Source organism: Eretmochelys imbricata, chromosome 5, assembly GCF_965152235.1.
Source record: "Eretmochelys imbricata isolate rEreImb1 chromosome 5, rEreImb1.hap1, whole genome shotgun sequence".
Taxonomy (NCBI): Eukaryota; Metazoa; Chordata; order Testudines; family Cheloniidae; genus Eretmochelys; species Eretmochelys imbricata.
The window spans coordinates 27,897,202-27,920,804 of record NC_135576.1 but is presented as its reverse complement, the minus strand read 5'-3'; the positions used below and the strand labels follow the sequence as shown (position 1 = coordinate 27,920,804).

Below are 23,603 nucleotides of genomic sequence, written 5' to 3'. Positions count from 1 at the left end.
ACCACATTCCACGTGTGCTAGAGCAGGAACATGTACTGAACCATCACGCCTTTCTGTTGCGATCTAGAGTGGAATTTTGAACAGCCAACATTCAGGGGTATTTGAATAGAGGGTTATTGCTCCACCTGTTAGAGTCAGGGTTCTGGATTCAAATTCCGAACACCCCTCAGTGTTAGACCCGGAAGGTGATGGATTAAGGAGGGTGTTACCAAAGCCTGGACATTTGAATGTTGCTGGAAAACAAGCATGAAAGGCTTTTAAAAAGAAAGGAGTCAAAATAGGATTTTGAACTCAACCAAGCACTAGTGAGAAAATGTTTATAGTCATTAACCTGTTTATCATCCTTTTGGAGAGTATATAATGAACATATGTTAATTCACTTTCACTTGTCCTTCTCAGTACTACATTGTATCCCAAGAAAATACATACAGCTATAAGCATTGTTAGGCCTCTGATAATATGCAAAATAAGGATTTTGCTGTTATGGCTTCCTGTGAAGGCTGGACAGACCACACAGACTTTCAAAAAAGGAAGTGCACTCTGAAGGACAGAACATTTTTGCCTCACAATATTGCAGTACATGCTCTTTACCAGACTTGCAGACACGGAGTTGCTGACACTATGGTAAGTACAGAACTTTCTATGCATTTACTTTTCATACACACATGTGTATGATTTAGGACTAAAACTACAGTGGACATGACTGTAAAAGTTGCTGTCGGCTCCCAGCAATTTTCATTTCAGTTCCCTGCAGTTGAACTTCCTGCTGTTTAGCAAATGATGACACTTTTACATTTCTTTACTGTCTCTTCCCAAGGCCAGCTGTACACTTAAAAATTGGAACAACCTGATCGTCACTCAGAGGTGTGGAAAAAATTTGTACCCTAAGTGCTGTAGTTAGGTGTAGATGCAGCTAGGTCAGTGGAAGAACAGCCTCTCAGAGAAGTGGATTAACTACATCAATGGAAAATCCCCTTCTGTTGAGGTAGGAAGCATCTACATTATAGCATAATAATGGTACACCTGTAATGTAGATATGGCCCAAGTGATCTGTACAGGAAAGGATGTATTTTACTGATTCTAGCATTTGAAATTAAGAAAGAGAAAACAATTGTTGCCTTCAAGAGTAAGCGGGGGGTGGGGGGGGCGAGAAATGTTGTGTATCTTAGGGAGTCCGATGCCAATGTAAGTGTATAGCAACAGCCACACATTGGAAATGGGAATGAGTCAAGCACTTTAATTAGACCTCCAGAAAGCCTTTCCAGTGTCCTAATCCGAAATGTAAGAACATTGTAGCTCAGAAACATAAAGCTTTTTATGTGGCTGTACAATAGACCTGCACATTTTAGTAATCTGTTAGATTTGTTTCCTTAAAAATAAAACTTCAATGGAATTCAAGGCTTCTGTATAATACTATAAAGTTTACATTTTTTAGCTATTTTATTAGGAAATCCTGATCAGTGATTGGAGGCAGGAGATGGTGGATAGGGGGTGAACAATATGAAGTCTGAATGAGAGTAGCATTTAGTATGGTCTACCTTTTCCTCTGGGGATGATGAAAATATACAGATACAGTACTTCTACAACATGGTATATGTATGCAAACAAAGCAATCTTTCAGGGTGATTTTGTAAGATAGATTCTTCATTTGAACACTTCCATGTCAGTGCAATTGTGTGAAAAGTGTAAACAGAGATTAACACAATCTGAAAGATTCTGATCTGGCTCCAGATTCTGAACACCCCAAAGTTCAGGTGGATTTGGTTCAGGTCATCATAAAGAGAAAGACAATGTGTAAATGTTCAGATCCAGATCCAGGTTTATTTTGCACCACCACACACACACAGTTTGGAAGTTATGGATCTGGGCTTTTGGTTAAGCCCTTCTCCAATGATGAAATCTTTCATGAGTCTGAGAAATGGCTTCAGAGGCTTAGAGTAAAATTTGGGATATGTAAAAACAGCATTTCTTATTCATCACTAATTTACTTTGATTTTAATTACTAGTATTCATGATAGTAACTATCTAATATCCAAAGACAAAATTCTGCTCTGTTACACCAGAGTAATTTGATTCAAACTCACTGAAGGTAATTTACGCTATCTTTACACATGTGTAACTGGGAAAAGAAATTGCTTCTAAATTTGTACAAGACTAGCATCCCATAATCAGAACACATGTCAATTTTCTATTTATTGCAGAGATTCCATCCTCATCACTAGAGCTAGTCAATAAGGCCCCAAATTTGCATGTACTCCTAGCACTTGCAAACCTCTATATTTAAATACGTATGGCTGGCACAGAGCTACTCTATTGGCACAATTCAAATGTCTGGTTGCTTATCCAAATGGGGTTGTTTCAGTGTAGGGAGTATGTATGCAAGTATGTGGAATACACCAGTTGTTCTGTGCTCCAATATAGTTTGAAAATAAAGAACAAATAGTGCCACTTTTTTCTTTAAAATTAAAAAAAAGTTCTCCAAGTTGCTTTGCCTGAATCCAGCTTTCACTGACCATTCAAAGTAATATAAAATAACTGTGGGCATTTTTATGCTAGATTTATCTTAAACTGACACTTTTATAATACTGTTTCAAAGATACTGTTTTCTTCTCTTCTGCTGAGCATCACAAGTGTCCCAGAAATCTTTCAACGGCAAATAAGCAATATTCTGCAAAGCTGCAGGAAGTGGAAATGAACTAAGGCATGAGACTGATAGATCCAAGAGTCCACTTTATAATCTAAGGACCATGACCCAATACTGGCATTTGATGATGTTTCAGCATACACCAGTAGCCATGGTCTGGAAGCATGCAAAACTTTTTTTCTGGGGGCTTTCTCCTAAGTGACCCTGTCTACAGTGTTTGAGGCTAAGGGATGCTATATCTAAGGTTTCACTTTACTGCCATAATGCGGCTGTAAGCTTATCCAACCTTAAACCAAAGCCCAGTCTGCTAGCACTGGATGAGAAAAATACTAGTTGCTATTAATGGGTATAACTGAACCCAAGTTACTACATGGCTGAAACTAACTAATGTAAGCATGAGAAATAGGTACCGTTTTCTGATGATTTCAAATCCAGCTGTGTAATGCTGTTAGAAATAGCTCTTAGACCCCAGCCTTCCTGAAGTAGAATAATCCTATTGATAAGAGTCTTTAACAACAAATTCTAGATCCAATTGAGTCACCAATTTCATCATTCATCCTGATCTGGTCAACTTCTGGATAAGGGTTTATCTGATCAATTCACCTGGATTCGCAAGTTCTCCTGTTTTATGCAGTTGGTTTATTTGTTGAAGACTGTACAGAAAAAGCAGGGGGTGGTGTGTGTATTGTGCTTTTCAATCTGTAGGTGGGGAAGGCTCTAGAGAGAAGCAGAGAGCTAGTGTAGCTTTAGGTTTTATACTGTTCATTATTCCAATAAAGACCCTTTTTCAGTCTTGAGACAAAATCAACTTTTTTCTCTAGTTCTTTGCTATTCTCACACAACAGGGTTCAAGATGAAAATACAATCTCAAATCCAGATTTTAAATACATTTCAATTTGGGGGCTATTTAGATTGTTTTATTAATATTATTATTAAATATTTATCTTATGGTAGTGCCTAGAGTTCCCAACCAGGTCAGGGTCCCACATTAGGCACTATATAAAAATAAAATATATAATAAATAAAAATATAATAAATGATAATCCCTGCCTCAAAGACTTTACAATCTTAGACACCAATTCAGCAAGTTACTTAAGCACATGCATAACTTTAAGTATGGGACTACTCATGTATTAAAAGTTATGCACATATTTAGGGCCATGAACTGGGAGGTTGGTTGTTTTTTCCAAACCATCTTTTAACTAAGTAGGACAAAACCCTGAGCATCTTATTTTCAGAGACCAACTTCAGACTAGCAGCATGAAAAATATGAATTTAGTAAATATTTTGAAAAATAGTGAACTCGTTAATTGACAGTGAAGGAATGGTAACAGCTTTGAAGTAGGGTTAGAAAGAAGACTGCTAGGTGTGTTTGAGCAGACTTTGGGACAAATCCTATCAAGCGAGTGAGCTTGCTGAAATAAATCCATTTGCAACACTCTTATCTACAGCACTTTTTAAAAGGGCACATAATGCTTCTGACAGGTACAGGATAGACAGTGTTGAACAATGAAGTAATCTGTTTCTCCAATGCAGTGCAAGCTATCCCATGTCACCCAGACAATATGACTAAAGCATGACCCATGGGGATGACTTTGAGGGTGAAGGATCATTTCTAATGGTAGCAGAGTAGTTCAGAGTTTGGGGCTGTTCATTTCTTGAGCTCTCTGCAAAGACTGCCTGAAAGACGGCCTACTGGGATATTTTATGCACCATTGTTTCAGCCTTCAACGCTTCTCCTCCACACAAGCATGCTGTCTCCAAGTTTTTGAATGATTCTGCTTCGATTTTCTAATTCTAGCAAATTCCTTCTTGATCTGGTTGCTTAGAAAACTTCCCCTACTGTGATTTTAAAAGTGCAAACACTGAAACAACAAACAACCTAAAAAGAGATGATGTGTCAAATTCAATTTCATTGAAGAAATAAACTGATAACTACAAAAACAAAGGTGCATGCAAAGAGTCTACATAGCAAACAAATTTAGTTTTCTTCTCCATTTTGGGAGAAGCAAGCTTGTTGATGTAATTATTTTACTACATGAGTTTTAGCCCACTAGGGTTAAAGTTGCTGAGAAACTAGATGATGTAAAAGATACTAAGTGTATGGTGGTTTCTTTGTTGCTATTGTCAGCGTCCACTATGGTCTGTGGTGTCAGAGCAAGACAGGATTTGGCAATCTGTCACATATTGAATCAAGACACATTTGTGACTGTGAATCAACATAAATAATAGAGGATTATTCTCAGTATTGGCTGAAATCCACAAACTATATATATTCAGTCAGAAATGAGCCACACATGGGCTATCACTGACCCATTTAAAACATAGTTGCCTACTTACTCCAATAGGCTACCAAAAAATTGTACTTTTTATTTCCCCATCGATATGAACTATAAGATGCCTGCGTAACAGGTTTTGCACAACAGGTGTTGCATGCACATATTTTTTCCTAAACGTAATTTGTTTTGATGCTCGGAGTTTGAAAGACCTTCCAGTGGGGGGATCATTTTCCCACAAGAAGGGTTACAGATGTAGTGTTCCTTTTTAGCTGCACCTGCCAACAAGTGAGCATAAATGTTCTGTGCTCAGAAAATGCTTTATGTGCTCCATCATCTGCACTGGCTTCAAGATCATCTCTGGGAGCAACTGAAGATACTGAAGTTTACTCTCCGGAGTCTTTTATTATGGATGGGGACCTAATAGCCTCACTTCTCAACTTAGTCCCCCTTGTTTAAGGGAGAACAGATAAGATGTTTTTAGTGAAGGGTCCTGGACAGAGGAACTGATTTCACTCATCGGTTCACCTGTGCCTTAGTTTGTTGACCACCATGTCCATTCGTTCCCCCAGGCCTTTCTTTGGAAGCAGAGAAAGAAAGAAGGGATGGGAGAGGGTTGTGGGATAAAACATTACGGCAAATGCAGTTACTGTTCATACACGGTCAGCATTTTTCTTTTTTAATTCTTCATTTCAGTGAGCTGGTAGCACAACCATTCCCTGGTCATTGTGTCACTGCAGGGGTGTGCACCACAACACATTCTGCTCTTTGCCCTGATGAAGGGCAAAAGTGATAGTCTGAGGTATAGGGCCTCAGATTGGTGTAAATCTCATTATATCTCTATGGAAGTCAATAGAGTTATGCCAATTTAAATTGGCTGAAGGTTTGGCCTATAGTCTCATTTCAGCACTCCACACACAAGCATTAAGCTCACATTTGGATTCATGGTGTATAGTTGGAACCTCAGCTGCAGGCACATGGCAGTGTGAAATTGTGTGGGAGAAGTGGGTTACAGGGAGAGTGGTGCACAGGCAAAAGCTATTTGCATCCCTTCTCTGCTGGGCACCCAGAGCCAGCTGTCACAACTGCAAAGCGACTGGAAATGGCCCAGAAGGAGGGGGAGGGGACAGGGCAGGGCTGGCCTGGAGACATGCTGATTTGGCACATTTCTCGCTGCCGGCAGGTCTTCCATGGAGCCCTGGTTGGAATTTAGAGCTACCCTCTCCTACCCTCTGTTTGCCTTTCCCTACAACATGAATACCTCCATCAAAATAGCTGCCACACTGACACCGGGGGGAAGAGCAATTTGCAATCCCTGTGCCGCTGTGCAAAGGGTATAGGACCCATCACTGAATGTTTTAATACATTGTTGCCACCTGAACTAAGTCCTGCAATGCAGTTGGAGCAGATGCCTGAGCCCACGAGGAGTCCTATTGATTCTATGTGAGGACAGTGATCCATGTCAGATCAGAGATTAGGTGAACTCCTAGGTTGCATATGCAAATCACTTGGGAAGCTGGTAATGGTGGCTGTAGAATTGTTTTTCATTTTACCAAGTTTGTGGCAGGTTGTTTGTGTGTTCAGACCCTGCCCTATATGTTTGGGGAAGGTTGGGCAGTGGCCAGATACGTCACCCTAAATTGTGGAGCCCTTGCAATGAATCCCAGTGGGGGAGATCGACACGAGGTTGGTGTATAATGATGGGCAGCTGCTGCAGGAATAGGAGGTGGGCTGGGATCAGAGCTGAAAGAACCACCTGGTAACTGATGGGTTATGTGGAAGCCAGGATAAGTCTGTGCACAGCCCAGTCCTATGTAACCCAACTGCACAATCCCGGGTTTGTGGGGACACAGATCCCATTTTGATAGCTGAAGTTGTGTGTGTTCCAGGTCCACATGTGGGTAGTAAAGAGGTTTCCCCAAGCAGGGCTGTTCCTACCTATACGCAAAGTACGCAGCTGCATAGTGCACCAGGAAATTTAGGGCACCAAATTTCCTGGTGCCCTAAGCAGCTGCATGCTGCTCCAGCCCCTGCTCCGTCTCTTCCCCATGGCTCCCGCCCCCCCACACTCCATCCCTTCTCCAAAGCTCCTGCCCTGCTCCGCCCCTGCCCTGCTCTGCCCCAGCCCCGCCCCGACTCTACCCTTTCACCTGAGAACTGCAGCAGGGGTCAGGCCTGCCCTGCACTCACCAGGCAGCAGGAAGTGGAGTGACCTGGCCCCAATGCACTCCAACTCTGCCTTGCCCCCCAAGCCTGTTCCTGCCCCCTCCCTGCGGAGGCCTGGGGCCACCCACACACCCACGGTGGGGGGGGCTGCGTAGGGCACCAAAATGGTTAGGGACGGCCCTGTTCCCAGGTACTGAAGTACTCAAAATGACTGATAAAGTTATTCTGAAAGGTGTGTTTTCACTGTTGGTCCCTCAGAATGCACCCATATATTCCAGAGTAGCTTCAGGATAAAACGTATTGCTCTGTGCACGACAGTGATTAAGTTGCCAGTACAGAATCCCTCCTTACATAGTGGGGTGGCTGGCCCATGGAGATGAGAATACACTGCAACGCCTCAACAGATCCCAGAAAGAAAGGCAGTTGTGTTTTCATGGATTGTTCTTTCCTTGTTGTTTACCACCTGCTATTAGTAGCTAAAAGAATTAAAACTTTACAAAGCTTTACAAAAGTTATACAATTACATGCATGGATTCACACTAACAATTCTATCCCTTATTCCTTTCTGCATATCTCACTTCCCCATAACATACTTCTGTAATCAGGAAGTATGCAAATAATCTTGTGCATGTAAGTGCCGATCTCTCTGCTGGATGGAACGTCCTCCTAAGTAATTGCACCCTCAGCAAGTTTGCAGATGATACTAAGCTGAGAGGAGAGGTAGATACACTGGAGGGTAGGGATAGGGTCCAGCGTGACCTAGACAAATTGGAGGATTGGTCCTGCTTTGACCTCCTGAGGTCTCTTCCCTTCCAACCCTGCTATTCTGTGAAATCTGATGAGGTTCAACAAGGACAAGTGCAGAGTCCTGCACTTAGGAAGGAAGAATCCCATGCACTGCTACAGGCTGGGGACCAACTGGCTAAGCAGCAGTTCTGCAGAAAAGGACCAGGGAATTACAGTGGAGGAGCAGCTGGATATGAGTCAGCAGTGTGCCCTCGTTACCAAGAAGGCCAATGGTATATTGGGCTGTATTAGTAAGAGCATTTCCAGCAGATCGAGGGAAGTGATTATTCCACTCTATTCGGCGCTGGTGAGGCCACACCTCGAGTATTGTGTCCAGTTTTGGGCCAGAAGGAATGTGGACAAATTGAAGAGAGTCCAGAGGAGGGCAACAAAAATGATCAGGGGGCTGGGGCACATGACTTACCAGGAGAGGCTGAGGGAACTGGGGTTATTTAGTCTGCAGAAGAGAAGAGTGTGGGGGGGGGGGGGCGGGGATTTGATAGCAGCCTTCAACTACCTGAAGCGAGGTTCCAAAGAGGATGGAGCTCGGCTGTTCTCAGTGGTGGCAGATGACAGAACAAGAAGCAATGGTCTCAAGTTGCAGTGGGGGAGGTTTAGGTTGGATATTAGGAAAAACTATTTCACTAGGAGAGTGGTGAAAGCACTGGAATGCGTTACCTAGGGAAGATGGAATCTCCATCCTTAGAGGTTTTTAAGGGCTGGCTTGACAAAGCCTTGGCTGGGATGATTTAGTTGGTGTTGTTCCTGCGTTGAGCAGGGGGTTGGACTAGATGACCTCCTGAAGTCTCTTCCAACCCTAATATTCTATGATTCTAAGTACAGGGCACAAGATATTTTTGCCCATACAGATTAAAATGCCAACCTCTATACATCATGCCATTCCATTCCAAATGTAAGCAGGCAAGGGCTCATTCAGACCCTGGCATCTAGTAATGAACTGAGGGAAAAGACTTCAGGTGCAGACCGTATGTGCATTGACACACTTACTCTGCCCAGGTGCTCAGAGGACAGAGTTGTTTTGCCAAAGTGATCAATTTTGACTGGTTTTGGGTTACAAATCACTTTGGATGCAGAGGTAATGAAATGTTGTTATCCTTAGTGTATGAGTAAAGGGCAGCATAACTATACTTAGCATGCCCTGCTAAGGGGGTCACCCTAAACAGAACCTCACTTAGTAAGCAGGAGGTGGGGATGCCAAATTCCCAGGGAAAGGAAAGAGGATAGGGGGTTCCTACAGGATGGTGTAGACTCTACCTAGAGAGTCCTAGACTCCATTTCACCTCCCCTTTCCAGTGTTTAAAGACAGAGCTGATTGGACACAAGTGAGCATCCTTGTTTCTGATCAGTGATTGCTAGAACTGAAATCACTGGTGAGCAGACCTAGGGGCTAAGCCTTGGGCCTGGTTGGCAGGGGGAAGGGCAGTATGGCAGTGAAAAACAACGAAGAGGCAGCAGCAGTAAGAGCTGGGCTAAGTGGTGGAAACTTAGACCAGGGCATCACGGAAGTGGCAGTGAGTGGCAAGCGACAACAGCAGCGAGCAGCCAGCAATGGCAGAGCACAGCGGCAAGTGGTGGCAGAGAAAACAGCAGCGGCAGCGAGCCAGTTGCGGAGGTGGTGGCAAAAGTGGAGACATTGCTTGACACCCTCCTCCTTTTTGGGGTGGGGGTGAACCCATCTGAACACACTTCTGAACTCTGGGTCTTCTCTGAGCAAGGACAACCCCCTGTGAGTGGGGTGCAGCAGAGGGAAGGGGGAGTGGTGTGCTAAAGGGACATTCGTTCGTTGTACGCTCACAACACAAGGTGAGAAACTGAGGTGAAGGACACTGCCCAGACTACTGTAGGATGGGCGTTTGTTAACTGATGGTTACATGCTTTTGAACTGCGGTGGTGGTGTTTACCCAAATTAACGCTGAGCTCCCTCTCCCTTTTCATAAATTGCTCTTTTGTTCTACACACACTCAGTGCTTGCGATTGGGGAAGTATTGCCTCTTAGAGGCAACCAGAGTGATGTTAAGTTTTCACAGCCTACTGGGTGGGGGCTAGCGCTTGCTCGGTTTTGTACTGTGAAGATGAACCCCTACGTATTGAACCCGGCCCTTGTTGCTGCTGACTCAGCCCAGCTTAAGGGTTACACAGTCTGGATTAAACACCCTCTGCCTATGTCACTGTTCCTGCATCCCCTACACACGTACAAATAGATTTTTTTTTTAATTTAAGGAATGGTCTGAGGGGAATAGAGTTCATGCCTGAAAGAACATCACTGGAGTCCCTTACACACATAACATACATTGACCTCTTCATTGATTTTGAATTAGATGCACTGAGGCACAATAGGGTGCCTGGAATACAAGTGCTATAACCAGGGCTGCCTGAGGGAGGGAGGAGTTTATCCAAGGCTCCTATCTGAGAGGGCCCCCAAACCGAGTGACTTCGTTACCTGATGCACAGGGTCGAAATGCCACTCACCAAAACTAGTCCCTCTGTCATGACGGAAGGGTGACTAAGCCAAACCTAAGTGGTGCTATGACCCCATGCACCAGGTCACAATTCCCAGAGCAGGGAACTGGGCACAGGGCCCAGCCCTGTGGGACAGGAGCCAAGTTTACGCTGTGTGGCTTGCGCTCCAAACCACCCCACCTCCATCCCAGGGCCTCCTGTAGGTGGTAATATATTTAGAAGGATGGTCCCATTTCAGATTTTGCCCTGGGCCTCTGAAAATCTCTGTGTAGCCCTGGCTGTAGCACTCCCAAATGGGAACAACATAACAGTAACAGCGTTTGTGGGTGTTAGTTAAATCTTCTTGAAAGCAGAGATGACTTGAAATAAAAAGTCACTTACTAGGTGAACTCAAGAGACACGGACAGAGGCAGCTAACAGGACAGTTTTGGACAGAGTTGAGAGAGGGAGTTGTGAGAGGCTTTCCTTCCAGGTTCAGCACCATATGTGATATCAAGATGCCCAGCAATGGAAGAGTGGTGGTGACCTGCAACGGATGTGCCACATTCTCAGACAGAAGGGATTCCTGTGAAGTGCAAGTTTGTGGCTATGCTAGAGAAAAATTGGAGGGGCAAGCTGAGATGCTGCTGAGAAGCCAAATTCCTGGACAGCCATATTTAGGAAACACCAGTACCCCAAGTTCAAGGAAGCATGGAGATGGCCACAAAGGAATCAGTGAGAGAAGTCAGAGAAGAGGCCTGGCAGTTCATAACCAACAGAGGCAAGAGGTCACGGCGGCATTCTATACTTCTGGAGACCAATGAGGATAGGCAGACTATTGCCACCAAAGAGAATTCCATACAGCTAGAGGTTTCAAATTGATACCAGTCCTCAGCACTGAAACTATGGAAGATACTTATCAAGTTCCAGCAGGTCCAAAGCGATGGAGAGATGTACAGGACACATATGTGGATGACAGCTCAGCACAACTTGTAAGAAAATCAAGCTTACCCACAAACCTTGGACCAACCGTCCAAGGAAGCCAGATGCACCTTGTTGGAGATTAGACACTCAGAAGACTCAAAGGAACATTCTAAATGGGACAGGCAGACAACAGGGACAATGTGCTGTCTTCCCAAAGCCAAGACATGAGATGTCACTATAAGACTTCTTATGGAAAGGCTTCTGAAGTCTATGAGCAAGGATGTTGACAATAGAATTAATCAAAGGACATAAAGAGAAGAAATTTTTGAATTGCCTATACACCAATGCTAGGAGCCTGGATAACAAACAAGAGGAACTGGAATTGCCCATTTATGAGTCTAAATTCAACCTAGTTGGTATGACTGAAATCTGGTGGGATGATTCACACAACTGGAATGTTAATGTCAATTTACAAGGGATTGAATGAACAAAAGGGGAGGAGTGGGACTTTGTCAAAAATGGCACTAACTGTTTCTGTGTCACTGATAACTCAAAATAAAATGATCTTAAAAGCTTCTGGATGATCATACTAGATAAAGCACAAGATGGGGTATTAGCTGGTGTCTGCTACAGACCACCAAATCTCACTAAAGAACAGGATGGCTATCACTTTATGCACCTGTCTATAATGTATAGAGGAAAAAATTGTGAGATCATGGGGGATCGTAATTTGAGTAACGTATGCCGGAGGTCACATGTTGCCAGTACGAAAACATACTTGGAATTTTTAAACATTATAGATGACAATTTCCTAACTCAAAACATGTTGCAGCCAACATGGAGGAATTCTATATTAGACCTTCTCCTAACAGATAAAGAGGAACTGATCACAGAACTAAAATATAATGGTAGCTTAATACAAGTGATCATAACTTGATCATATTTATAATGTGCAAGATGACTAACGTCCAATTATATACACACACACACACACACACACACATATATATGTATATATTGTGACAGGGTCAGGCCAGATGGCTATAGGACAGTAATAGAAGGCAGATATATTAGCCCCAGGCTAAGTAGGTCCCTTTTCCCTGGGTAAGGTAACAGGGAAGGTTCCAGAACAATCAAGAACCTTCTGGAGCCAATTAAGACAGGCTGATTAGAACACCTGCAGCCAATCAATAAGCTGCTAGAATCAATTAAGGCAGGCTGATCAGGGCACCTGGCTTTTAAAAAGGAGCTCACTTCAGTTTGTGGTGTGTGTGTGAGGAGCTGGGAGCAAGAGGCACTAGGAGCTGAGAGTGAGAACGCGGACTGTTGGAGGACTGAGGTGTACAAGCATTATCAGACACAAGGAGGAAGGTCCTATGGTGAGGATAAAGGTGTTGGGAGGAGGCCATGGGGAAGTAGCCCAGGGAGTTGTAGCTGTCGCACAGCTGTTCCAGGAGGCACTCTACACAGCTCCATTCCACAGGGCCCTGGGCTGGAACCCAGAGTAGAGGGAGGGCCCGGGTTCCCCCCAAATCCTCCCAACTCCTGGTCAGACACAGGAGGAGTTGACCTGGACTGTGAATTCAGAAAAACGGCCAAGCTGAGGTCTGCCGTGAAGCTCCAAGGCGAGCAAATCCGCCAATAAGTGCAAGACCCACCAAGGTAGAGCAGGAACTTTGTCACAATATATATATATATATATATATATGGTGCTTTAATAGGGCCAGTTTCACAAAGCTGAAAAAAATTGAGCCAAATCAGCTGTAAGGAAGAATTTAATCAGAAAAATGTGAACAATAATTGGGAATCATTTAAGAGCACCTGACTAGATACCCAAGAATCCACAATCCCACAACTGAGGAAGAAGGCTGTGCTGGTTTTAAAAAACAACTTGGTTTAGAGGGGAAGAGATCACTGTAAAAAAATTATTATTATTATCATATAAGCAAATGGATGAAATAATGAATATAAATCAGAAGTTAGGAATTGTAGAAAATTGATAAGGGAAGCCAAGAGACAGACAGAAACCTCTATGGCCAGCACAGTTAAGGACAATAAGAATGTGGGTTTTTTTAATATATTAGGAAAAAAGAATCCTGACAATGATTTTGGTCCATTACTAGATGGCAGTGGTATTAATTGATCATTGTAAGATAGAAAAGGCAGATGTGCACAATAAATATTTCTTTTCTTCATTTGGGGAAAAAACAGATGACACAGCTTCATCATGTAGAGATAACATTCATTCCATTCTATCACTGAAGGATGTTAAACAGAAGCTACTAAAGTTAAACATTTTTAAATCAGTACATCAAGATAACTTACATTTAAGCATTTTAAAAGAGCTGACTAAGGATCTTACTGGACTATTAACGTTCATTTCAATAAGTCTTGGAGCACTAAGAAAGTACCAGAAAACTGAAAAAAGTTAATGTTTTGCCACTATCTAAAAAGGGTATATGGGATGACCAGGTAATTATAGGCCTGTCAGCCTGACATCAATCCCAGGCAAGATGATGAAGCATCTGATATGGGACTCAATTAATAAAGAATTAAAGGTGGATAATGTAAGTAACGAAAATCAACATGGGTTTATGGAAAATAGATCATGTCAAATTACATTGATATCTTTTTTGATGAGCATACAAGTTTGCTTGATAAAGGTAATAATGTTGATGTAATATATTTAGACTTCTATAAGGTTTTTGACTTGATTCCACATGACATTTTGGTTAGAAAACTAGACTGATGGCACTCATTAAATGGATTTAAAACTGGCTAGCTGATAGGTCTCAAAGTGTAATTGTAAATGGGGACTCCATATTGAGTGGATCTGTTTCCAGTGGTGTCCCACAGGGATTGGTTCTTAGCCTTACTCTATTTAGTAGGTTTATCAATGACCTGAAAGAAAACATTAAACTATCACTGATAAAGTTTGAGATAACACAGAAATTGGGGGAGTGGAAAATAATGAAGAGGACAGGTCACTGATTCAGTGAGATCTAGATCGCTTGGTAAACTGGGGGCAAGCAAACAATATGCCTTTTAATAGAGCTAACTGTAAATGTATACCTCTGGGAACAAAGAATGTAGGCCATACTTCAAGGATGGGGGACCCTGTCCTTTGAAGCAGTGACTGAAAAAGATTTGGGTGTTGTGGTGGATAATCAACTGAACATGAGCTCCCTCTGTGACACTGTGGCCAAAAGAGCTAATGCACTCCTAGGCACAGGCGCCAACTTTCATTGGCACCAATGGGTGCTCGCGCCCCCCCTCCCTGGCCTTGGCCCCGTCCCAACTCCACCTCTCCATGCCCCTATTGGATCCCTCCCCAAATCCCCACTCTGGCCCCACCTCTTCCCTGAGCATGCTGCATTCCTCCTCCTCCTCCCCCCTCCCAGCACTTGCCGCGTGAAACAGCTGTTTCACTGTGCAAGCGCTGGGAGGGTGGGGGGAGAAGCAGGATGCGGCGACACGCTCAGGGGAGGAGGCAGAGCAGAGGTGGAGGTGAGCTGGGGAGGGGGAGCGGGTTGGGGAACTCGCTGTGGGTGCAGAGCACCCACCAATTTTTCCCGTGGGTGCTCCAGCCCCAGAGCACCCTCGGAGTTGGTGCCTATGATCCTGGGACGCATAAGCAGAGGAATCTTGAGTAGTAGTAGAAAGGTTATTTTACCTCTGTATTTGGCACTGGTGTGACCGCTGCTGGAATATTGTGTCTAGTTCTGGTGCCCACAGTTCGAGAAGGATGTTGATATATTGGAGAAGGTTCAGAGAAGAGCCGCTAGAATGGTTAAAGGACTAGAAAATATGCCCATTGTAATAGATTTAAGGCGCTCAACCTATTTAGTTCAACAAAGAGAAGGTTAAGAGGTGACTTGATTACAGTCTATAAGTACCCACATGGGGAACAACTGTTTAATAATGGGCTCTTCAATCTAGCAGAGAAATGTAAAACGTGATCCAATGGCTGGAAGTTGAAGCTAGACAAATTCAGATGGAAATAAGACATAAATATTGAATGATGAGAGTTAACCATTGGAACAATCTACCAAGGGTTGCAGTGGATTCTCCATCACTGACAATTTTGAAGTCAATATTAGATCTTTTTCTAAAAGATCTGCTCCAGGAATTATTTTGGGGAAGTGCTATGTCCTGTGCTAGACAGGAGATCAGAACAGGTGTTCACAACCCTCTCCCTTCTGGCCTTAGAATCTATTGATCTCTGAAAGCTCTCTGTGCTACATTAAAGGGTAATACATCATAAATTATTGACGATTTTTGTTGTGGGTGATGTGGGGCCCAGTTCTGCTCCAATTAATTTAAGCGGGAATCTTCTGCCATTAACTTCAGGAGGGGCAGGATTAGGTACAATAGCCCTCATTTGCCAAGATAATTAAATATCTGCCTAACATGAAGCACATGAGTAGCCAGTGGGATTTCTCAGGTGCTTAATGCGCAGCATGTGCTTTATTGACTCAGGGTCTATATGTCTGGGTTAGTCTGTTGCACCTGGTGGCTGGTTGCAACCTAAAAAAAAAAAGACATGAGTCCTTCTATAGGTGAGAACTAACAGCTCATTCTTTAGCTCAAGTGATAGAGGGTTAGGACCTATAGTACTAGGAATTTAGTCCTGGCTCACCAGGTATTTGTGGCTTATTACTGAGAAGTGGAAGAAACTAAACAAGGCAATTAGCAATGTTTCATTATAAAGCCAATCTTTCCTCATTTTATCAGCGTGTGCTGTGTACTTTGTATCTCTCACGTTTCACTGCAAAATTAGCAATGTGCACAGATCCTGCAAGGTGCTCCATGAAAGCTGACCTCTGTACCCTTGCAGAGGCCCAGTGAACTAACTGTACGCCACAAAGGATCCAGGCTCCAGCAGCACAGGGTTGGCTAGGGTTTTTCTAAGCAAACACAAGCTGAGGCATCACAGCACACCCTTTGTTTCCATTAGTAATTTTTTCACTCATTTGACATATACTTGAAACGTTGTATTTGTCTTTGTTGGTTAAAGATATTATCTTCTAATACAAACTCATTCACCCACCCAGTGATGGGATTACCATCACCCTGTTTACTGGGCTTTTGTGGGGGTCGTTTGTCTTATGGGGGAGCAGGTAACAGACTCTCATTGGAATATTTATTATACATTACTATAGAGACCCCATTGTCACTCAGCTCCTTCCTCCTGTGATAATTACACGGTGCATGTCACCTCACAGGATTTAGGGTAACATCCCACAAAGATGTCTGCAAGTATAGATTTATTTTTTTAGTGTTGTCTATCCAGAGTTCAGGGTATCACCAGCTCTTGCACTGAAGTCACCCTTGAGGATACGCTCGTCTTCCTTGGCTGCAGCCTTCAGGACTGCACAAGAGCATGGTAAAACTGCTCCTTGTTGTCTTTGTTATTGTCAAATGTGGAAGCATATGCACTGATGACCATGGCAACCTGGTTGTTACTAAGCTTAAGGAAAAGAGTCACGAGACATTCGTTAATATCCATAGGGAACTCTAAATGCTGGTTTGCAATCTTGATCTTGATGACAAAACCAATCCAATGAGTACGCCTCTCTTCAGATGACTTTCCTTTCTAACAGAAAGTATAGCCACTTCCACCTTCTTTCTGTTGGCCTTAATCTGCTCAGTGTGTCTCATTTAGGGCAGCAATATTGATGTCATATCTTGCAGCTCTCTAGCTATTATGGCAGTTCTTTCAGGACAGTCGCTGCTCAGGGAATGTGACCATCCAAGTGGCGAACTTCATTACTTTGCTTCGTATGTTCTAACCGTAGGTAGAGTGATTCCACTGGACACAGCCATCCAGGTGGGGGGCAGGGACTGCTGAGACAGCCTATGCTTAGGGAACCTTTTCTAGCTCCTTCCCCATTCAGGGTGAGCAGAGGGAATCCTGAAAAGGACTGCTCAGTCGCAGCCGCAGCTGCCAAATTGCACTTCTGTCTCACAAGTCCAAGTGCAAGACGAGCCACATGCGGCTGCCACCTGTGTGCAGATTTGTGACTGGGGACTCCCAGAGATCATTGCTCCTGTCCCCACCCCCACTTATCCATCACTGCAGGACCTTGTTAGTGGGAGATGTTAACCCACACTTGGCAGAGGCCTGCATGTGAAATCTTCTAATGTGGGGGAGCTGGTGCACAGGCGGCAACCTCACAAAACTTGACTGGAAGGAGCCCTGGACCTGGTGGCAGGGAAGCCTGTGACAGCCAGAGGCCTCCATCCTGCTGCATCCCTCATCTGCTTTCACAGTCGCAGAGAACTGACAGGTCCTTGAATATACCTATTCCACCAGTGGGGTCTTAGGCACCATTCGGAAAGAAGGGGTGGGGAAAGACAACTCTAATGGCATTCTCCTCCTCAGCAAATGTGTGGAGCATGACTTGCTTATCACAAAGACCATCTTTATACAGAGGGACAAATATAAGACCACTTTGGAAACACCCCTGTTCCGGACACTGGCATCTTCTGGACCATGTCATCATCAGCTCCCGTGATCACACTGATGTCCATATTACATGAGCTATGAGAGGTACAGATGACTGCTGGGCGGACCACCGTTTGTTCAGATCAATCATGAACATGCAGCTTGTACCACAACACCATAAAAACTGAAAGGAATGCAGAAGAGATTTAACATCAGGGTCTTTCAAAATCATGCTCTTTGTGAGACCGTTCACCAACACCTCTTTGAGGGGTCTCTGGTCTACCTGACAATATCAGTGATATCCAAATACATTGGGAGGAGTTCAAGATCATTATTCACAAGGAACATGCTCAATTGATTGGATTCCACTCACCACCATCAGGATTGGTTGGATGAAAACGACAAGGAAGTCCTAGCGCTTATTCATCAGAAGAGAAGCTCACTTTGCACTTGCCCCTCCTTGCCACCCACTCACCCAGCACACCCTCCATGCCTCTCCTCGCCACCCTTCTACCCAGTCCATCTCTGCGGTTCCCCTACTCCCATACATTCAATGCATCCTGTGATCTGCAATCAGTGCAATCTCTGCTGGTGCTGCTCCTCCCTGTCACTTGCTCCAACCACTTCAGCCTGTGCTCCCCACACACTCCTGGCAAGGGGATCCTTCACCCAGGCATGACCCAGAAGCTGATCCACCCATCTCCTGCAGCTCCTCCGTTATGAGGAGGCACCTTTCTCCTGTGGCTGCTCTGGAAGGTATGCTGTGCTAGGCTCTGCCCTGTCATAGGCTCACTCCAATAGGGCCAACAGATCATCTCTCTTATTCCCCTGCAGGCTCTCTGGGGGTCTACCAGCACTGCAAGGGGAACAGAATAGGTCAGTCTCCGCACCTTGCCTGGGTGAGCCTAAGTGTGCAGCTACAGCTCCTCTCCCTATGCAGTAAGGCAGCAGGTGGCCAGCAGGGGGGCACTGCTTAGCAGCAGCTGCAGGGGCAGCACAGCGGTGGCCCTGCCCTGTGTGCACTCTACTCACAAACAGAGGAATTGGCCTGAAAGGGTGGGCTTGTGCCTGGGGTGCTGGAAGACTGGCATCCCTTGAGGGTAGAGTTAAGGGTGTGCTGCACGGTGCATAGTACTTGTGGAGGAGTACAGACAGGGTATTGCTATAGATTAGCAAAAGATGCTAATGACCTGTGCATCAGGGATGATTGAGGTATACACACCCAGGCTGAAACTCCTCATAGAATTGAGATGTCATGTAACCAGTGCCCCCATTGAGTGATTACAGGTATTGGGTGCATTAAAACCTGAAGATCCTTCTTGTTGAAAAGCAGCTGCACTAAAGGAAGGTGGGCTCCCAGGCCCACTTGGCCGGTCCCTGCAGTCTCTGCCTTGAACAATGTTTCCCATGTAGAAAGTGCAGGGCCTAAGGAATAAAAACGGACAGAGTTTTTTAAGCAGAGAAACATGTGTGAGGCCCTGGAAAGACATAGAAGGTCAAAACAGCTGTCTCTGGGAATAGGGCAGAGGTGACCTGAGTTTTATGCTAAGGGGAATTGCCTGTGTACCATGTCTCACCATCCCTGCTGCAGGGAATGGGACTCAAGTACATTTTCTAAAGAGCAAGTTGCACTGACACTGCATCGCCCGTTTCTGCTCCAGACAGGAAACTGACAGGCAGGACCCTGACAGCAGCTATTGTATAGTGAAGGGGCAACACTGTATACTGGTAATTGGCTTAACTTTCCTTTCCTTCACCTATGTGGTGGTGGGGGGGGGGGCGTGTCAGATGTGTCACACTGCAACTGGTTCCTTTGAGGGGAAACAGCGCCAGCCCCATGTGTGGCTAATCAGCTACCTCCCAAATGATGGTATGGAGCTAAGGTCATGTGACAGCCTGAACAGCAACTCCTCCTTATAAAAACCAGCAAGAGCTCATTTGAGCTGGAGCTGTGTAGATAGTAGTTAGATGTCTCTAGTAGGTCCTGGGTGAGGAGAAAGAACCCAGCTATTAGCTGACTCCCAGCTAGGAATGAGAATGAGAACTGTAGGGAGTAGAAAGGCTCTTGTGAGTGTCTGGGTCAGGGTGCTGCATAAGAGGGGTGAAGGAAAGCCTTTGGGGGCTATAGCCCTTGTGGGCAGAGGAGCTACTTTATTTTGCCTAAGTTTCTGTTCAGCCCTGTTCTGTTCCCTGAGGGAAGGGCCTGAAGCAGACTGTGGCGTGGCATTGCTCCTTCCTGGAATGGTTAGCTAGCCTGCTGGCTTACATCTGTAGCAAACTCAACTGCTTTGCAAATTTTATAAAAGCATAACTGTGCTGTAACTCAATGCACTGTGCCAGTGCTCCAAGAAAGGGCTTTATAGCTAACAAACTGTTTTTCAAAGTGACTCTATACTATCAGCTCCATTGGCATAGGAGTGGCCTATTTTCTCTTCTATTGTGAATTCTTCACTGATGTAAGTTGGTGGTTTGCAACCGGAGTGGCATACTCTGCACGTAGACACAAAAGCTGAAGTTTCATCTCAGGGTGACTCATGACTGATTGGCAAAGAGGGAGGGTTTGGAGTGGAAAGAGAGGCCAGACTGTCTCACCTCTTGTAAACTTTTTTTGTAATAGTTTCTCACCTCTTGTAAACTTTTTAAGCAGAGCACTTCTAAAGAAGTGATTAAAACTTAATACAGGATTAAATCTAGGGAAATGTTTGTCACTGTCCTAAACTTAGTGTGGCTGTTGCGATCAGCAATATTAGTCAACTGCTTTCTCAGTGCAAAGGCAAGGGTTTGAAGAAACTTGGAAAGAAATAGACAAAAATGGCTAAAGCTAAATTCAGTATTACTGAACCATGTGAAGATTAGTGCCCGGTAAATGCACTTTCTTTTGCTAAAACTCAAGTCACCATTAAAAGATTAAGGATTCAATTTGAAAAGTTGCAGGTGCATACTCCCTACTATAAAGTACATTTAAGCCAGAAAATGAGATGATATGAAGGGGTAGTAGCCCTCTGCCATATCCCATCTCCATATCTCACCCAGCTGTAACTTACCCTACAATATGCACTTTCTATATGCTTGCTAAATCTGCAGAAGAAGAGCTCCTTTGGGGCTTCTTAAAATCAACTGTAATCAGACTCCCTTTTAGTGGCTGCTGTTTTGTTTTTGTTCAAGAGTTAAAAAGATTATTGGGACAGGCTGCCATAAGAGTCTGGGTATCTTTCCTTCGACTGAGAAATCATACATCTTGTTACTCAGAAAATGGGCTTCTCTTGGCTTTATGTCAGTTTTTCTTTTGCTTGCTGTATGCCTGTCCTGTTCTTTATATCCTGCTCTTAACTAGGGGACAAATGAGTGTCAAGCCTAACAGGGCAGCACGGTGTTTTTTGAGCCTAACAATATATCCTAAATGGCATTTGCCTCCTCACTGGTTTCTGTTTCTGCTGCACCTGACAGAACTGGGGGAGGGGGGAAAGGAACTTCACCACTGGAGAGAACTGGGCCTTGTCTCCTGATCCAGCTCACCAGCAGTCTCAGCAAGACCAGAGTTATTCTACCTGCTTGGGAAAGGAGCCATCCCTGGCCAAAGGGTGATAAGTATCATCATCCACCAGCCACATAAGCCTCAAAATCCCTCTGTCTGTGTGTCTGGCTGGGAAAACGGACTCAACACAACTAGCGTGTTGTGAGTAAACTGCAAATTTTGGTCACAATGCAGGTAATATTTCCATTGCTTAACAGAGGTTTAAAGAAAATACTGGGGTTTGTAACTCACAGTTTTTCCTTTTATATTTTAATAAATAAAAATAGACAGTTTAATATCATGCATGTGCTAATTAAGGAGATAAAGTGTTAGGCCTTGAAAAAGAACCCTGATGATGTTGTTACTAGCCATGGGATACACTAAATAACATATAATTAACCCATAGGCAACAACAGTGGATGGTGTGATTTGGGGCAGTAATAAGATTACACAGCCATGGTGAATTGGCTGGATCCCTCTTCTTCTCGTTGCCAGATGTTCTAAAGTTTTTAGGGCTGTTCTACACTGAAAAGTTACATTGACATAGCTACATCTCTCAGGGGTGTGAAAAATCTGCTTACTTAAGCCCCTCCCCCATATACCCCCAGACAGCAGGAGGTCGCCCTAGCTAACGCCTCTCAGGGAGGTGGATTTACTACAATAGTGGGAGAACTCTTCCTGTCACTGTAGTGTCTACACTGAAGCGCTGCAGCTTTTAAATAGTCTTTTAAATAATATTTTTGTTAAATGTACTTCTGGGATGGAGGAGGAGGATATTAGCTGGACTCCACAGAAACATATTTTCAGCCTTAGCTGTTTTCTAACTCCATGTGTGAGTGTGTGTTAGAGAGAGATTTATCAATCAGGGACTCTCTGTGACTGATAGTAACTTAAAAATCTTATTTTATGATCGTATTTTATAAAAATCCTTTAAAAACAAAAACTACCCACTTCTGGTGGTTTACCTGATGTGGACATTGAGCATGAAAATACAGGTCTTTGTACAAAATGTAAATGGGCCAAACACTGAGTCCCTTCTTCAATGAGCTTTTAAGGGCACAAAAGGCAGCTAGGCACCCAGCTCATGTTGAAAGCTAATGGTAATTGAGCTCCTAACTGTGGTATGTACCTTGAGAAATCTCACCTACCTGTTCTGAAGGCACAGGTGAGACAAATGCTAAAATACACAAAAGAACAAACACAGAGGATGGAATGCTTCCTGGAGCTTGAATGCTTCACAGGACAAGGGCATCATGTGGCATTTTTTGAAGGACACAGTTATCAAAATTGGATTCAGACCCTATTACAGATGTAAGATATAGTATGGTACCAAAGAAGGGTGCAAAGTTATGAGTGGTAAATCACGAAGACCCTTTAAGTTAGGCCCTTGTCTTACGTCACATCATTTGCATAACTTCTGGCTACAGATTTGCACATTCTTGCACATTTTTTTTTCAGGCAGAAAGTGGGGAGGATACATTATAGATGAGAAGGGGAAGTCCACTGTGTTTGCTACTTCTATCAGTTCCTCTTTTCTTTCCCCTTCTCCCTCCTCATTGAGAAATCAGCTGTTTGGGGATGCTGAGCGGAAGCAAATCAATGTGAGAAATTCCTGGTTTGAGTTCAGGGACAGTAACGGAGTGCATAGCAGCAGAGAAAAAATTGAAGCAACTTCTCCTTGGTCAGGGAAATCTGATAAGCCCCATTTATAGTTCCCCCACTTCTCTTCTGCTTGTCTGAGGTTATTCCTGACCAAGCAGTTTCTAAAATTAATCTAAATAAACAAAAATTAGAATGGAAAATATTTGCATTCATGTAAAGGTCATAGATGCCCGGTACATGACCCTCCCTCATCTCACTCACCTGGCCTTCCTGTCAGCTTTTTCTACAGCTGGGCTGGATCCTCAGCCACCCAGTTTGCCGCGGGAAGGCTACAGGCCTTTGGTTTTGCCTTTCTGCCAGCAGGGGCCACTGTGGCACCAGCTGAGCAGATAGCCCAGTGCCTTCTCTATAGGTGCTCCCCCTGCTGGATCTAGTCCGGCAGAGCAATTAGACAGAGGCAGTGGCACTAAGGGCTTCAGGAGGCAAGGTCTCAGACTTCTTCACCAGCAGCTCCAGGCAACTAGCCAACACCCACCTTCCTCAGCAACTGCATGCTCCAGTATCACTGATCCCACATGCACCCACTGAGCTTCAGCCACCTTTGTCACCTCAGATGACATTGGTGAGGCCTCATCTGGAGTACTGTGTCCAGTTTTGGGCCCCACACTACAAGAAGGATGTGGATAAATTGGAGAGAGTCCAGCGAAGGGCAACAAAAATGATTAGGGGTCTGGAACACATGACTTATGAGGAGAGGCTGAGGGAACTGGGATTGTTTAGTCT

General features: G+C 44.2%; 1 protein-coding gene across 2 annotated transcripts in view; it reads left to right on the top strand.

The window, feature by feature from the left end:
* The first annotated feature begins 560 nt into the window (after positions 1-560).
* The window catches only part of FYB1 (FYN binding protein 1), a 113,526-nt gene continuing 90,483 nt past the window's right edge, over positions 561-23,603 (top strand). For both annotated transcript variants that reach the window (XM_077816783.1, XM_077816782.1), the window contains exon 1: positions 561-624. In XM_077816783.1, the coding sequence (XP_077672909.1) occupies positions 622-624 (3 nt within the window). In that variant the 5' untranslated portion in view covers positions 561-621. The remainder of the gene's footprint in view (positions 625-23,603) is intronic.